Genomic DNA, 18,515 nt, shown 5'->3' with positions numbered 1-18,515 from the left:
GTTGAGGGGGTTTAATTAGTATTTAAAAAAATATATGTTATTTTTGTTTGAGAGGTTAACCAGGTATTCCTTCTTCAGCTCATCTGATCTGCTTTGCTCTTCAGGCCTTCCCCAGCTGGTCCTAAACCACACATTCTGCTTTCTCCAGTACTTCAAAGAGAAGAGTCATGGCTGTAAGGCTTGACTGGAAATCTCTTTATCCCAATATGAAAAGATTTTCTTTACTCCACCCTCCACTGTCCTCTGGACAACAAATGAAACCCAGCTTTACCACCAAAGCATGCTCAGAACAATATCCACTGCTGGTCCACAAATGGCAGCACCAGGGGAGCATCACCCCTGGGTGGAGGTGTGTGAAGAAGCTCTCTTCACTTTGGGTACCCTTATTTAAGTGACTTCAAAGTGATTAATTCTATTTACATTATCTCTGGTCATCTTCACTTATGGAAGAAAACAGGAGGAGAAAAGAAAACTGAGTTGGAAGTTCAGTAAGAGAACAGTCTTAAGTTTGGGCCTCATAAAAATGTCCCTCTGAAGACTGTAAAAGGAACAGCCCAAAACTCAGTTGTTTACTTCCGTTTTTTCCTGACACCCCTCCATGCTCTTTTTAACCAGTGTTCTAGTTATGCTGCCCCTTCCCATCTGTTATGCTGATCCTTCCACCTGGTCTCACCTCTGGCAATCCTACAAGCACGGTGTGAGAAGGATGAAATTAATTCCCACAGTTTGATTTAAAAATTATATCCTTCATTAATGAAGAAAAGTAACCATTTCACTTTATAAAATAAAGTGTGATTTGACAACATTTACACGTTTGAATAATGTAGGCATGTTCTGATACAACATCTTGGTACCATCTTCCTTAGTTTTTTTTTTATTCTAGAAATTAGTCAGTCTAGAACAGTGGAAGGAAAAAATTGTTTGCAATAAATTATGAAAACAGTTCATCTCACCTTAGAAATAAAAATATACATTTAAAAATATTAGTGTTCAACTCTGTTCTTTCTCCTGCAGTACAGCTCCAAGAAATTTAAAAACACAAGAGAAAATCCCAACTAGATAAAACCACTGGACAACTCTCTAGAAAAATTAAATATAGATGCTTGAAAAAACTGTGTATTCAAATTGCAACTGACCCAGCAAAATTAGCAAGCGTTTAGAAAATGTGGTAGTAGTATTAAGGATAAAACAAGTACAATGAAGCATCAAGAAATATTTCCTCCAAGTTATTAGTATTTTACTGTAGAACATCAGCTCCACCTGCTGGTACAAGTAAGTTCATGGAGTGGGGTGCTAAAGTTTCGCACCAACCCAGGTTTGGTAAGTGAGGAGTCTTTGTGCTGCATAAGTTAAGAACTTTTGATATACAACTCTTGATTTCTTCAAATCAAATGTCCATTCTGACATAGTTTGATGACATGATGGCTTAAGAAAAAAGTTTACAGCTACAGTGTTCCATGGTCTATAGATCACTGTGAGCACGACTTCAAAAAGTTATTAATGCAATGCAGACCACTTGTAGAAATAGCTCCAAATATTAAGAAAGAGTAAGATGTTTTTCTGCTAGCTATTAATTTTCATTAAAAACAAATTACAATTAACAACATTGTAATTAAAACCAAATCCATATAATAAATATATATATAACATCACAAGCTACACATCTTTTAAAAACTCTCCTACTCTAAAAAAGACTATATATGTTGCCTTTCAATACATTACTTTTCAAGCTGTTTTCATTGGTTTAAAAATTTTAATTAACATTTTCTAAAAACAAGCTAGTGATGTGTGGTTAATAATAAAATCCAGTTCCTCTAGGCTTCTCTTCAAAGAATTCAGATGCAGAACATAAACCAGTGTTGAAATGAGCATTCAGTTAATTGAGGATTGCTTCAAACATAAAACCTCTTTATTGCTCTCTGAATTCTGCTCCAAGATTTTTCAAGTCTTTCCAAAAGTTGTCTTTAATTACTTTGAGAGTTTTCTAAGAAACTTGTGATTATTAAACATTCCATCCATGTAATATTTGACATCTAAGCTCCAAATTTCTGAGCTTGAAGAAAATACAGGGTCTTTCAATAAGATGGACCCAAGTCACAGTCAACTTCAAATTGGGTCCATCTTTTTGAAAAACCCTGTAGTGTAATTCTGGCAGCAACAATTCAGACACATATCTCCAAGGCAGTTTATTTAGGGAACACATGTAAGAAGTTAGAACAGGTATCTACATAAACCAAAGAAACCATAAAAACACAAAACACATAAAACCCCTCTACTTTTAAATTTTAGTGCTAGGCTGACAAATGTTTGGTGGGGTTTTTTTAGACCTTTTTGGATCTGCTTTCAGAGCAAATGATTTCAAGGGACCACATCACACAATCCAATCCACCAAAAGCCTCCAGTGACCAGTGGGGGCCCAGGTTAGCCTGGAGCTCCACCAGTGTGACAGAGACGCAGCAGCTGCTTTACATAGGAGGAATCTGATATAACACCATTAAAACATAATCAAGACTTCTTCATAGCAGGATATTATCTTGACAGATTTCTGCATGGAATTACCTTTGCTCAGGGTAATGGAATTTTAATGAACTCTAAACTTCTAACTCAACAGGCTTCACTCCAATACCAGCCATAAACTGGACAAGGTGCACACAAAGCCCTATGTTTTGTTTCCACTGGCAGCACGCTGCGATGGCTGAAAAAAGGTCCTACTTACATTAGCCTAAACCACTTGAAAACAACAAGGCAATAATGTGTCTGATGAACTGCAGCAGAGTAAATCCTTTTGGCATAAAACATCCTAAGAATTGACTAAGTGAATCTCTAAGGGTAGAGCAAAACAATGGCAAAGAACTTCTGCTTCATTATCTTAACACAATTACTAATCAATCTTATCAGGATGGCTTTTTCAAGGGAAACCTCAGTCTTGAAAGCTGAGCTATGTGAACAGTGTTTCACGCCTTCTTTCTTCCTTTTTGTATTATGGTAATAACACAAAGCCAAATTATTCAATATTGATTCCCAAATTTTTCTCTTCATTTCCAAGGAACTTCTGTTTAAACGAATAACAAAAACCTCAGAAAGTTATGGAAAGCACAATACAGGGCCGAACAACTTTTACAGTTTTCTAAACTAATTTTCCAAAAGCTCTTAGCATGAAACAGTGCTATTCCACAGCACTGTGAGTTAGCAGACAAGTCAAATGAGCATTCCCTACCACAACTCATAGCATTCAAAGGGCTTTAAGCATATTAAGCCATCATTAGGATACTTTGTAATCATCTACCAAGCTCCTCAAGTGCCCAAGAATATACAATCAAGAAGAAACTGTAAATGTCCGATTTTCTCAGCCATCTACGTGCATGAGAACATAGATGGTGTTTGTGCACATAGACCTTTTCCAACAAAATATGAAGTGGAGGACAAGGAGTAATGTCTCTTGTCATACATAGGCTTTGTTTGTAAACCCCATTCTCTCACTACAGCTCTACTTCCAGACATATCGCCACAGCCGAAGTGTGAATGACATTCATGCCAGCGTCACAGAACTTTGCCTCCAGTCTAACAGTCAGTTTATGTGGATCAGATACATTGCTGAAGAGCAGCCAGGGACAGTCAGTACCCCCTGAGCGCACTTACGGAGTGGTTTGACATTCCTACTCCTTTTCTTTGGTACCACCAGCTTCACCTTAAGCAGGTGGTTACTCTGTGTTGTGCGACAAGAAGCAGCTCACCTGAGTGGGGCTCATAGGAAGCAAAGCACAGCCCAGAGAAATGCAGGACATGCATTACTGAAGTCACAAGTTTTCTGGTCAAGGAAGAGTTCACTTTCTTATATTCTCTAGCAACACCTTTGGGATGCCATCATTAGAAGCATTCAATAGCCATAAAGTGAGGATGGCAGCCAAAACAAATTGTTGCTACCTAAGTTTGCATTAATGAAGCCCTAAAGTTTCCAAAGAACAATCATTACACATTGAGGTGTTCAAACTTTATACTACACACAATGGTATAACCTAGGAGAAAACTAAATATTTGCACAGCAGATGATCTGATAATATGGACGTAATCAAGAAGGGACTACACACCAGTGAAGAGACTAACAAAAGCAACTGTTTCTAGAACTCATGAATTTACCTAGAAACACAAAGTGTCTTACCTGTGAAAACAAGTTAAGAATACATTCCATTTGTATTTCATTAAAAATTCTTTCTTACCTTTAATTTTCTAACAGCATCTCTTACAACTTCTGTGCCTTTGGGCTGTTCCACTTCCGTACTGCCAAGAAACTGAAAAAAATTGTAATCTATGAGAAATAAGTTATACATTGAAAGGCCTAATTAACTCAGGTAATCTTAGTTTCCAATTATTTCCAAATAGCATTTTGGAAAGACAATTGTTTTAACAGTTGATAAACAACAAATCTTCATACGGCTTTTTCTCATGAAGAGAATAACAAAAATTCAATTCTTATTAGACGAATATAAGAGTTATTAAAAGCAGCTTTTAAAAAACATTTTCTTTATCTTGATCCTATACAAGTTTATAAATTAGAAGTTAAGTACTTTTTCCACTGGAAAATTGTCGTTTTGGTAATATCATCTCTTTTGGAAAATAATGAAAAAAAATAGTTTGGACTATGTTACTAAAACTCTCCTACAGTGATGCAAAATAAAAATCAGGTCTGATTCTGCTCTCAGAGCTGCTTGGTACAGTCATTTCATGGATTTGCAGGAATTAGGCTCCAACTTACACAAAAACAAGGCTCATATTCGAAGAACCTCTACTAGAGATCATATTCTTACCAAGTAAGGTTTAAACAAAACCAAACATACACCTATTAACACACAAAGCATGATATTTCAAACGGACCTTACCATTTCTTTATTTGCACACTGAAATGAATTTACGTTCTTCTGTACAGTTTTGCTCACCTTCTACTACACTGTTTTGAAAGGTGTGGCAACCCTGCTCAAACCACATTTGTGTAATAATTAATTATGAGTTGCCCATCCAGTTTTTACACTTGAGGTACAGTTGATTTAATCACGCCATGTACCTGCATATGCCAAAATAATGCTAGCAAAAAAGCATAAACCCCCTTTTTTGTCTAAAGTACACCACTTTCTGTGTAACATGATGCACAGAAGTTTACATAATTTTGAAGTCTCAGCAGTTTCAAAAGGAACTTAAATTTGCCAAGCTACAGATGCTTTCAACATCATAGCTCTGAAGTTCTCAATTCTATTAAAACTCCAAAACACGTTTACTGTAGCCAGTGTGCTCAAGCTGTACACCTGCGAAGAAACTCTGCAGCTCTACCAATAATTAAGTCTCATCAGAAATATGCTACTGACTCTGAAATACGACATGTCATCCTGAATACAACGGTGAGTAAATCAAAACACCAGCCACATCTGCTGGCAATGCTCTCTACTATTACAGTTTTCCAAACAGGAGACCAAAGTTTTGTAATAACAAAGCAGAAATCTCAATTACTGATTTGCTGTCTTTCATGCAACATCTCCAATAACTTTAAATAGAGGGTGTGTTTTTCCCTGGAAAATGTGACTGTTGCAAAAAATGCATGAAGAGAAAGAAAAATGACTTTTGGACATTATGGAGACTACCTGTGACAGAGACAGAAAGGGAAAGGTGACTGAATACGTGAGCAAATGCATGGGGGCGGGGGTGGGAAGAAAAAAAGATAGCCACAAGCTTAAATGGAAAAGAAAGGAAGTAGATAAGGTCAGATGAGAATCTAGATGCCCCAGGATCACTGCCTGGCCTGCACCCTTTCTCCAGAAGAGCGCGGGGCTGCCCTGCATTCCTATTTACTTCCATCTGAGATCTGAGATGGCAAAAGAGATATCAAAAGCAAGTGAGTCATTTCCCCTCCCCATCCTTCTCAGCTATCTTGCTCTAATCCCAAGTCCAAGAAAGATGAAGGTCACTGTATTCAATAAATCTCAGCAGCAGACCATGAACAATAACTTCCATAAATACTGTTTTCCCAGAGGCTTGTACCTCATGCTAATTCACACTACTGCCTTAGAATGTGTAAGCACCAAATTAAGCTTCTGCCACAGCTGGGTCATCTGTTAAATGTCACTGAATTTTCAAGCCCATAGTAACGTTCCCAAAATCAAAAATTACCATTTCTGACCACGGAGGGGAGGGAGAATTAGACATGTAATTAGAAAGATAAACTGCTGAAAGCATAAGTTTAAATGACTGACAAAACCTGAAGAAACACATACTAATTGGGTTTGCTCAATAAGTTACAAAAGAAATAAACATCCAAGACCCAAAGTATATGGAAACATCGTGAGCACTGTATCCATATTTATGGAACATAACTTAATGAAACAGAGTTCCATCAGTCATTCGCAGTGTGCTGTCTCCCACACGAGTATCAGTTTTGACATTAAGCATCCCTACTGAAATTTTTATTGCTCTCAGCAGTTTTCAACTGGATGTGGAATTACAGCTTATTCTTTATAAACTATCCAGTGTGGAAAAATATAGTAAGATGCATTTAATCCAGATTTGTGGCTTAAGTGTTAATATCTATCAGAGATTACACCATCATGCCATGGCTTGCACTGTTGGTACCTGATAGTAATATATATTTGTATATCTGTTAACTGCAGTTCTATTTTTTTCATTCAGGTAAACTCAAATTTTAGTTATAACTGCTTATATATTTCATGCCTGACCTTTGTAAACTTTCTTATTTTATTGATTGGTTTATTTTTGGTTAGAGAGTCATAAAGAGAAAAACAGCAATTAAGAGCAAATGTTCTGAATAATTGTACTAGATTCATCTATTTTGAGGTAAAATATCAGAATTTCAAAACAAGACAAGTTATTTTCTAATTATAACAACAGAATGACTGTGCAATATAGATTTAACATATAGCTAACATATTAACCGGTGGCTTTTTATTGCTTGCTTTTTCATCTGCTCTGTATCTTTTCTGTGTGATCAGCCCTATAATAGTATTTGGTTTAATATTAGGTACCAATTACTATGGCATTACTCGTAATAGTTAAGATAAGCAAACACTGATATATTTGCAAAGCTGAGACTTTAGATGAGGAGCGTCTCTGTGTTTGTTTAATCCTAAACACAATGGATGCACTGCCACCTCCGGGTAAAGTAAAATAAAGTAAATAACCAACCGATAAAGTATATAACTAGCATGCAATTCACCGTCCTCATGAAGTGGGGAGACAGGCATTTCATTGTGGTCTTTTCAGCAGATTTTCATCACCAAAACTCAAACACAGACAGTGGACAATTATTTGGTATATCAGGAATTCAGTACAGCTGTGGCATGAATAGTATAAATATTCAGGGTAGAAGAGTTTCTGCAACAAAAATTTCAAAGTAAAATGGGTAAATATGAAGCCTCTCTGTTCAAGATCAGGCTGATGCAGAATTCTAGATGGAAACTTTAAAAGTCAGTGATTGCTTTGATCACTTCAGGTTGCCTCCTGTAGCTGACAAAGAACAACCGCAACAACATGAAACAGAACTGTTCCTGAGAGCCAAGCTAATACAACTCCCGCAATTAATTTAATGGCAGAAGAGAGAAACTAAAAATAATGGAGCAGTTCCCCTTCAGATCATCCAATATTAATCCTATGTGCAACTTAATAAATGCATTAAACTCTTAAGCATCCATTAACATCAAATACATAACACAGATGAAAAACGTTTACATGCTTGTTACACATATTTACTGTTTGCAACTAGTAAAAGGGTTATTCTTGAAGTTGTTTGTACTCCCCACAAAAATGCTCAATAAGTTAGGCCTGTGATTAGACTGATTTTTAAAAAATATTTACTTATTAAGTTTGGTGCTAACAAGAAGCTTACCAGAATCATACTGAGTTTCAGATGGATACTTTAAGAACTTTGAAGAGGATTAAATTGAATATTTTCTATAACAAAGCAAGCTAAGGCAATTTTTTTCTCATATAAATTACTACACAGTTTTCATTGCAGTCTACCATTCTTCCAAACACATTCTCTACAAGACCGATGAAAGGTTATTTTTCTAATATACAACTTAGGCTGATCTCACTTGCAGGTGTCTGTCTGTAATCAGAAATTACTTTTATGAGGTCAATGGATCTTATCAGTCCAAACAGTTGAATTGTTCCTTTAAAGTATACTAAGGCTTGTTCTTCCCTCATTGATGTCTGCCATTCAGAAAGTGAGGTGTTGACCAGCCATACACCAGACAAACACCTCAAATCAAACTGTTTATCATCTAATATTAGCAGAAAACCAGAAGTGCTCAATCCCCATGCAAAGATTTGCAAGATAGTGCAGCTGTGGAGAATCAACAGGCACTATTTCATCAGATTAGAATCAACACAAGTTTTATCATTGTCAGTGTCTGGGAGAATAATTCAGCCCCATAATGGCCAGCGGGGCTGTCTTCAACAAAAAGCTACTAAATAGACCCTTTGTAGGGAATACTTCTGCCTTCAGACTGCAGTGGAAATGAAAGATTTTCTATGCATTTAATTTGAGCAAGACATGTTTCAGTCCAATTTCATAGTGAAGTTATTAAAAACGCTTTTTAAGTTGTACTTTTGCTGGAGAAACTATGAAAACAAAAGAAGTCTTTTTCACTCACATTTTACCAGCTCAGTTAAAGTCCATTCAAATGTAGAGCAGCTTCAACCATTCAGTTTACAGTTCTGATAAGTCTATGATGTTATCACAAGCCTAATAGTTATTAGTAAGGTCAGGTGAATTGTTAAGATTAACAGTTCACTTTTTTCCTTGCCATTAACAAGACGCTCTCCAGCAATACTTCCCCTGTCAGTTTACATTTTGACCCTCAACATTCCACTTTTTTTATATATATGCAAAGTCTGTCTAGGTGCTTTTCTTCAAAACATAGGGGGAATACAAAAATCCCTATCCAGACTACAGAAAAATTAGTTTTACAGGGTCAAAAAATTCATTAAACCTAAAACTTGACTAAGAAATAGTTTTATGTGCACTTTTGAATATTTAACATAGAATTCCATGCTTCCAGTAGAGAGCAGTGTAGGATACTTTAACAATCAAACAACATCTGTTTTCTTTTGTCATAATATTTCCATTTTTAAAAAAATCGTCTTTCACAGTGCCACATTTCTTTATTACTCTGAAATCTCTGAACATGAAAAGTTCCCTTCCATGCAGATTCAAATGCAATTATATGAAAAGCACTTAGCAAACTCATAGAATAAAGGGAAAAAGGAATGCAAATTTACTGAATACCTGCTGCCAAAATTTGACAAATTAGCTCATTCTACAGCAGAAGTAAAGGGATGTTGATTTATTGATGAAAGGAAGACAAACATATCCACATTCCGATAATATCAGAATGACAGTATTAATATAAAGCTATAATGAGAGAAGTGGGCCCAGCTTTGAAGCTATGCAGAAAATAGATAAACAAATGTCTAAGCTGTTGATCACTTACTAAAGCATGAATAGTTTTTGTTCAGCCTGGCATATCTGAGTCTTCTCTGTGAACTGAACAGTAGAAGTACAATATGAACTATGAACCACACTCTCTTCTGTTTTGGGTTCCTTTCTTTCCCCACCCTACAGTCCAGGTCCCCACCTGTAACAGCTTCCTTGGTTCTCTACCAATACGAATACACAAATGTTTGGATTTTTCCCTTTTGGGCTTCTCTTCTCCAGCGACACTTTAAAAACAACTGCCTCTCCTAGGAACAACTGCTGTTCAAATGAGAGCAGAAATCTAACTTGCCACATAAGAGAATGAGAAAGAGAAGTGCTACAAATACCAGCACATTCCCTGAATATTGCCTGCTTGTCTGGCATGTTATGTTCCCCACAAATGCTGACTCTGACACAGGAAAAACATTCTATGCATTTTTCTGTGGGAGTGTTTGAGTACTATTTAAAAAAAAAGGAATGAATGAATGACTAAAAATATAAATAAAAGAAAGGTTTTCTAAGGTACTCAAGTATTACCATGTATTTCATCCTTCAGTAGAATTATGCCAAATGCATGTGAGAAAACATGGAGGTGAAAATATTTACAGTAATTAAGATGTAAAGAAAACATTATTTGACAAGCTACTGAAATGTTGGGGGGGAGGGGAAAAGTATTAGAGAAATGACCGTACACTAATTAGGTAACTCTTAAAAAAAGAATCTTCCAGATGCAGTGATGTAAAAACCACGTTGCATTTAATTTTCAGCAACCTCTCAACAAGTCACACCAGTTTAATTTTTACTTTCTTCTGTTGTCTAGAAGTTTAGTAACTAAGAACTCTTCACTATCAGATGTCTAAGCCATCATCTCAGGCTTTAAATTTGGTGCTATAACTAAATAATAAAGCATGTAATTTGATAACCAAAGCTTAACATGCCTTTGAACAGCTGATGGATATAAACAATATAGACATTTCCTTGGAGCAGTACACCTCACCAGGCTCAGATGTGGTTCTTTCCAGGAACCCAACAACCTGGAAGCAGGAGCATCTAGAAAAATTCTGGTAAAGACGCCTGAGAAACTGAAGACATATGGCAATCACAATCCTGACTACACTTGTCTTCTAACCCATGTTTAGATTTTCTGAGAAGAGAAATTACACAGCTGCTCACTGGGAAGAAACTCAAAGTGTGGTCCAAGTAAGCTAAATCTATAGTGGTGCAATTCTGAAGGCAAATGACCAGCTCAGATTCTTCCTCAAGTCCCACTGCATTCTTAATCTGTAGTCAGATGGGCAAAAGTAAAGGGCACAGAAGAAGTAAAATACAAAAGATATATATATATATTTGTATTAACATAACTAGTTTGTAAGCAGAACTTCAGGATGATTTAGGACACACTCTGTAAATAATCAAAACTTAGACCTTCTGTAGAGACATCAGTGTGGTCATATGCAAAGGGGGCTATCAACAAGGATATATTTAAAACCAAATCAGACTGCAACACAGCTATTAAAGTTGTTCTCTTCTTAAAAACATCTAATCCTAAAGCTAAAATAATGTTAAGAAATACAGCTAATACCTCTGCAAGGAAGATAAGAGCAGGCTGGAATGCAGAAAGAAAGCAGAAAGGGTAAAGAGCTTATCTTAAAAATACTGTCACTACAGAAAATACCAGTTGTACAAGAAAAAACATTCAGTAATTCTTCAGCCCATCAAGCTTCACAGCACTTCAGAAGCTCATCTCCAACTGCATCATGCCCTGAAGAGCTGTCAGGCTGAATGTGAAGATTATAACGGAGCTGGGGTGGTGTGTAGGGGGGTGTTCCCTGCCCTCTAATTGCACACACTGTTATCAGCCACCTTGCAGCTACCCCGACTGCAGCCACCGCCTGAGAATAAACACAGCTGCGTGCAGATTGACTTCCACCTCAAACCACTGCATGAGGAAAAACTGGTTCTGTGGTGCTGCAGACCTGGTAGCTGGAGTTAGTGGTTAAGTGCAGGTCTAGGTGAGCTCCCCATTGCCACCCAGCACATGCAGTGAAGGTGTTCATTCATACAGATTATAGTTCTGATAATGTGGCTGCACAGGGGAAGGTACCTGTACATTCACAAGAACCATTCTGTGTCCAGACAGAGAAAACAGAATAAATTATCTAACTTGGCACTTCTTTTAGAAAGGTCTGTTCCAAACATGAAGTACCTCTGATACTCACTCAAGGAAGACACACCATATTGCTTGAATGCCTCCATTTAGAAAAACTGTCTGGCTTGTTCCCAGGAAAAAAAATAAAATAAAATAAAATATATATATATACACTTACTTCTGCTTAACTGAAGAGAGTCCACCTCAAAATAATTCACATCCACTATTTTAAACATCAAATTTCCAGCTTTAGAAGTGCATAATAACAGAGTAGACAGATTTTGCAGCTTTACAAGTCCATAATTAGACAGCAGACTTAGTTCTGCACCACAGGAATTTGATTCACATCAAGCATCATTTCTTTATGGAAACAGTAAAGTCAGAATAAGTCCTCAAATTTACTAAAATACCATTTTTCACCAAGTCCTAGATATTTTCAAATATCTTAATGTAAGAAAGTTGACATCATGTCATTTTTTTTATTAACTAGATGCCAATACAGTGATTTAATTTATATTAACCATAAGACAAAACTTCAAAAACTCCTACATTTCACTCCAATGTGCTGAAGTAGTACAAACAGCTGTACATCTACAGACCCTTTTGCAAAGATGTCAAATGTACTGTTAGAAACTTCAGAACACAGAGATCACGTTTGCTTTAATTCCCACTTAATGTCCACAGATGCTAACGGGCAACACTGGCAAGTCTAAAGGGAACTTTGCTGTGCCATAGTGTGAAAAAATGGTTTCATCATTACCACTTGTATAAACCCACTAGTTTACCCAAACTGTGGTTACAGATAATCTTCTTTAGTGTTCCCATAAAGGACAGACCCTCTCCATCCCCTCAAATACCCCTCATCAGTACAATGCTACAATTGAGGGAACAGCAAGATCAAGATCCCAAGTGCTGGTATTCTCACAACAGCTTTCTTAAAAGTCACCACTGTAACACCCTGCACAACACATGCAAATCTGTTGTTACAGTTTTGGGCTCTTTTTTGCCATGCCGTATCAAGCCACCGGTTTGCATGAAGCCACTGTTCCTTCAACTGTAGCATGTATGGGTTGCTCTGTATTAGCATTCTGGAGGCTATCTTGCTTTTCTCACAAAATATAGCAAGTTAAAGGTTGAACTCAGTATCTTCAAGCTCCAACTGTCCTGTTGACTTTTTTTCTTTCTTTTTTTCCTGTTGCAAATATTCAGCCTATCAAAAAAACTATCAAATAACGAAAACTGAACCAAGATGACAAAAAACCCTTATGAAGAAACAAGCTATGTTGTCAAGTTTCAATAACAAAACCTATCTTAGTTCATAAAACTGGCAAAAATGTTCTGCTTTGCCAATAAGATGAAGCTTTCTAAAATTTGGTGCATTTTTATTAACTCAAAACTTCTTTAATGGAATGAGGAAGCAGAATCAGGGGTGCACCTCTGAGCCACATAAGTAAACACGACGCCATTCAGAAAGTGGCTGTTCTTTCCAAGAGATATTTCCCAGATTACTTCATCGTTAGGCACGAATCTGAGCACAGGCTTCAGATTCCTTCTTTCATAACAACATGGACAAGAACAGCCAGGACTTTCCATCTGCCGTTTCAAGGTGGGATTGTGCAATTCTGAGTGTTCGGCTTGCAATAACTTCTTCAGACTGAAGCTGGACACAAAAGCGTTAGAGACCTCCTCTGTTCAATGTGAATAAACCCTGCAAGCTGTGAAAAACTGTGATGGATTTTTATAGTATACATGGTAATAAAGACAAATGAAAACGTATTGAAGTTATTGTAAAAATATTAACAATATCGTATAAAAGCAGGGGTAGAATTCCATAGACATTATCAATTTTGTGAATAAAGTTTATTTTGCTCTAAAATAATTTCTACCTCTTTTGTCCTTGACTAACATGATAATGGTGAACTTGCAGTATCACGCTCTTTTGCCATGGCAACATGACATGACATTGTAAACACAGACACAGGAATTCCCTGTGAGACAAAGAACAGAAGAAGTCACAAGAACAAAATTCACATTCAAACACAAATGGCCTTAGTAATGTGAACAAATAATCATTGTCCATTACTCTCTGTTTCTTAAAGCCTTTTTCCATTTTTATGTGAAATATGAAATTGTCTATTTTAAGGACACTGCATCCCTTCTGAATCAGGACTTTTAATACTGTGAGCCTTACTGCACCATAGATTAGAATAAATGACTCCTGCTTTAATTCTTGATTCATAGGAACACTTGGCTGTCAAGCAGAGGACAAGCAGTGCATCAGAAAATAGTTTTTCTGCAGAAAGGATCATGAATGTGTGGAACTAGTGCTTTAGTAGCCTGGAAATGTAATACCACTTTCGGTAATTTTTTCATGCAACACAAACTTTGAACACAATCTGAATATTTTCTTTTTAACTTCCATTACCACAGAAAATCATCTGCTCTTTAAATTCCAGTATTGTAACTACTTTAGAGTGCAGCAAATAATTTATACATACATTCTGTGGAGGAGATAACAGACACCAGAGGACAAATACATTAATATGTACTGAGGTGTATTAAAGGACAGGAACATGAAGTGTTAACTATGTTGGTTTTGTTGATGTTTTTGTTTGGGCGCATTTGTTTCTTTTGTTTCCTGAACTGTAGTGTTCCTATACTGAGAACCACATTTGTAAAAAACAATAAAAAATAACAAGTCTAACATTTTCTCAGTAAAGCAACTTCAGTGGGGAAATATGCTGAGTCAGGATGTAAAGTGAATTTATCATGTGGAAAACTTACAAGAATGTGCTAATTAAATGTCATATTCACATAATTTAACAGCACTATTTTGATATAAGTGGCCAAGAAAATGTTTGTTTTCAAACTAAAAAAGTATTTTATTTCTTTGCTCCTAAAAACTACTTCCTAAGCTCCATCTACTACTTGAAATGTATTGTTAATTGTACACAAATGACACCTGTAAACATCTTTCTGAGTTACTGTATTCACAGAATACCTTCAGACATCTTCAGAAAATATTTGACTGGGCTAACTAAATGAAAATCAGATTAGCTGTCTATCTGTGGAGGTTACAGAGAGAGTGTGAAGCTCCATGCAGTAGAGAAGAAAAACACAGGGGACAAAGCAGAGTAGTAACTTTGACCCCCAAATTGCATCATGTTTGAAATCCTGAGGAAATATCTTTATTTAAAGTGGGTATCTGGTGGGAAAAGAAAAAGGACAGAAAAAACAGCACTGGTTCTGGGTGCTTTGATTATTTGAACTGAAAAGAGGTAACACATAAGGAAGGCCCACCTAGGGGGCAAACTGGAAGAGAAAACAAAGAACAGAGGCTGGAGCATGTCAGAACATATGGAAACTTCAGACTAAACAGGTAGCACTTAAACCCAGCAGTGAGATACCACTTTCATCTACTGCAGGTTCACGACCACAGCACAACATAACCTGCTAAAGAATCTTCAGAAATCACATTTAAGATTGTTACAGAATAACACAAGCCTACTGGAAATCTTTCTTGTGAAGACTGAAATGTACCCTGAACATGCCTCTGCCTCAATATCTGTGAATGTCCCGCCTGCATAGAAGTCAAATCCCAGTCTGAACTCCCCCCTTCACTTCCATCACAGATTCTAGAAGCAAGTACTGGATAGGCAATGAGCCTCGACAGGAGAAACACTCCTTACATTGGTTCAGCTGTACTGGATCCTTCACTTTTCCTAAATATAACTGAAGTGTCCTCTCTGTGATGATTATTGTTTTATGAACCTATTAATATTCTCTCTTGTTAACCTGTTTTTTAAAAGACACTGTCTTTTCTTCATAAAATTTCACATGAAAAACATGTGATCACCATAATTCAACACCTGGACTTCAGGCACTTCAAGAACATCAGTAACAAGCTAGCTAGGATGAGAATAATTTATTTTACAACACTACTTGCAACAGAAAGAACTGCTTTTTCAAGCTCCCCATCCTGGAGATACCTAAAAGAAATTTGCAGAGCACTACCTAAACACAGGAAATATTTTCCCCTCTAAACAATCGAAATTAGGGAACTGGGCTTTTTTATTAGAAATATTATTTTAGCAAACTGAAAACATCTTTAATAGTGAATACTTCAACCTGACGTCACATATGAAATGAAACCAATATTATTGTGACCTGTCTCATCAGCAGATGAGACAGACACCTCAGATGAACTGTTCCAAGAGAATATAACTGAGTCTGAAAGCAATTTATAAATTATTTTACAATGGCAATTAATCCAATACTAACGTTGGCTGTCACTTCTAACTTCATAAAAAAATGTTATGCTTTTCAATAAAAGACCTATAATCTGGCACTAAAGTAGTAAAACTACTCTAGTCTAGATCATTATAGTAATACTCATATTACTAGGTGAGCATAAAATAAGAAAACAGTATCGTTTTATCCTTCATGTAAGGATTTACAGTCTTCTCTACATAGCGACGTAATCCTTTTTACAAAGAGAGAAGGTACTAGGAACACTTAATCTTGAGCTCAAGGCACTGAAGTGGAATTCAAAATTTGGGATCTGTTTTGAGAACAGATATTTGCAGCAGCTTCATGGAAAATGTTCAGTATTACCTCAGTTCCCTATCTTTAAACTACGGATAATAATTCACCCTTTTCTTGTCTGCATTATCATGTAATTATTCCAACTGAGAAGAAAGCTCATGAGAGTCAAGTCCAAGGTCTTCTGTTGCTTACTTATTCTGAACTTCGATCTATGACTACTTGCATCAGGGTAGCACCTAGAGCAGGGGTGTCAAACTCATTTTCACCAGGGGCCACATTGGCCTCGCGGTTGCCTTCAAAGGGCCGAATGTAATTTTAGGATCTAAAATTACATTCGGCCCTTTGAAGGCACCCACGAGGCTGATGTGGCCCCCGCTGGAAAATGAGTTTGACACCCCTGATCTAAAGCCTCTGTCTCATTGTTGTAGAGGCTGTACAGACATCAAAAAGATAGACCTTTGCATCAAAGAATTTATGATGTAATGAACTGTGATAAATCACACTAACCTCTTGGAAATGCACAGAACAATTTCAGTTAGTACCTCTGAGCGTTACTGATAAAAATCAGTATAAAACATTGAACACCATTCTTCCTTGTAAACCTCATTCTAACAGCAAATACTAATCCAGGTAAAAACCTACAGCTAGCACAAAATGAACAGAACTCTCTCCAGTTCCAAAAATAAAATATTTGAAGAGATCCAGCTTTCCCATCTCCCTCTCTTCTGGTTACCCAAAGGCAAGAGAAGGAAGATGGTAAAGCCCCTGAAAATACTGCACCAAAGAAGGAAGGAGGATTCACTTGACCACATCCCAAAGCAAAACCACTTGTACTGTTACTTTCGACATCTGTTAAGAAAAAACAACAACACCACACACACACAAACAAAAAAAAAACCCCTCAAACACAAACGACACAACCACTCCCCCCAAAAAACAAAACCAAAACAACAAACACGAAACCCTACACACCTAAATAAGACTCAAACCCAAAACCTGTACCTAGTTTTAAATTTTTTAAAATTGATTGGAACATTAAGTATGCACTTGCAGTTTTGGTTGGGTTTGCTTTTAATAGTTGCAGTTCCTCAAAGCCTCATAAACTGCACCTGAGTGCTACAGCAATAGTAAGAGATGGCTTAAGGACATTTTTAGTCATGCTTCAGATTATCTGATCCTTCAAATGCAGCCCTTGGTTCCACACATACCATTAAGGTTTGATATATATCCTTGTTTCCACATTTTTCTTCTTTGTAGTAATAGAACAGCAAAAAAATAAATAAAATAAAATAAATAAAATAAAATAAATCTTTTAAAACTACAAGAATTGACTAGATTTGATTTGCCTTAAGGCTTCAGAATGAAGAAAATATTATTCATGCAAAAGTATAAAGTAGGAAAAAAAAAAATCAAGTTTCAACCTATGTAACCCATTAGCCTCTCCCTTTTAGTGGCCAACAATAATTTCTGGTGACCACGTAAAACGTTTTAGCCAAGCTTTACAAATTAGTTCATGCAAATATTTTTCCTTTGTTATGTCCCAAATCAGAAAGGACCAGTTCTTCAAGTAAGTTACACCTAAAATTCTCTAAGTTTAAAGTTCAAAATGCTTTTTAAAATAGTCCAAGGTTGGCTTTACACTTTCGGAATCAGAGTAGTATGAAGGAGGCATTTCTGAAATAAATGTTCATTACAGTTCAGGATCCACAACTGACTGGCGTACATCATTATTTTATTAGAGTTAATAAAGTCAGAGGCTGCAGCTGGTGACTTGTCCAACAGTTTCTTGAGGATGAATCCTCATGGAGATCAGTAAATGTAAAACTTTTCTTTTCTGAATGGTGAACAGCCTGGCTGTTGGACAGATTCCTGTAGTCTTGTATTTGTTGGTAAAATTCTATGTCCTTGTAGAAGTTTCTATTCAAAAAGCGGTGCCATTTTTTAAAACTTATTTTCTATTTTCTTGTTCCATTAATTTTTCTAATTTATTTTGAGATAATTTCTTAATTATTTTTGCTGAATAGCAGACATAAGAAGGTGATAGTAGCTCCATAAACACAGCAAAGGCTGAGCAAACAGAATTACCCAGCTTTATTGAAAGTAAAAATGGGAGATAAGAAGGAGTTAATTCATCTGCAGGCCTGATTCTAATTTAAAGCAAGAATGAAGTATAAACTGCTGTGGGCCACCAGCCCACAAATACCATAATCCATACGTTGCAACTCTGCAGCCTATTAGTTCCAGTGTCAGCCATGCAACTGACTTGACACTTGACAGCGCAGAGGCTACAAAGCTGCTTAAAGAAACCTCCCCTTCTCACAGCTAACGACTGTGCAGAAAGCA

The 18,515-nt window shown here is 36.6% G+C and overlaps 1 protein-coding gene across 7 annotated transcripts in view; it reads right to left on the bottom strand.

Moving 5' to 3' along the window:
* GULP1 (GULP PTB domain containing engulfment adaptor 1) overlaps positions 1-18,515 on the bottom strand; it is a 155,361-nt gene that overhangs the window by 39,229 nt on the left and 97,617 nt on the right. For all 7 annotated transcript variants that reach the window (XM_065069870.1, XM_065069867.1, XM_065069873.1 and 4 more), the window contains one exon: positions 4,218-4,289. In XM_065069870.1, coding sequence (XP_064925942.1) covers positions 4,218-4,289 — 72 coding nt within the window. The remainder of the gene's footprint in view (positions 1-4,217; positions 4,290-18,515) is intronic.

Source organism: Columba livia, chromosome 7, assembly GCF_036013475.1.
Source record: "Columba livia isolate bColLiv1 breed racing homer chromosome 7, bColLiv1.pat.W.v2, whole genome shotgun sequence".
Lineage (NCBI taxonomy): Eukaryota > Metazoa > Chordata > Aves > Columbiformes > Columbidae > Columba > Columba livia.
Note: the sequence above shows the minus strand (reverse complement) of the source record. Positions and strands in the feature narration are given on the sequence as shown.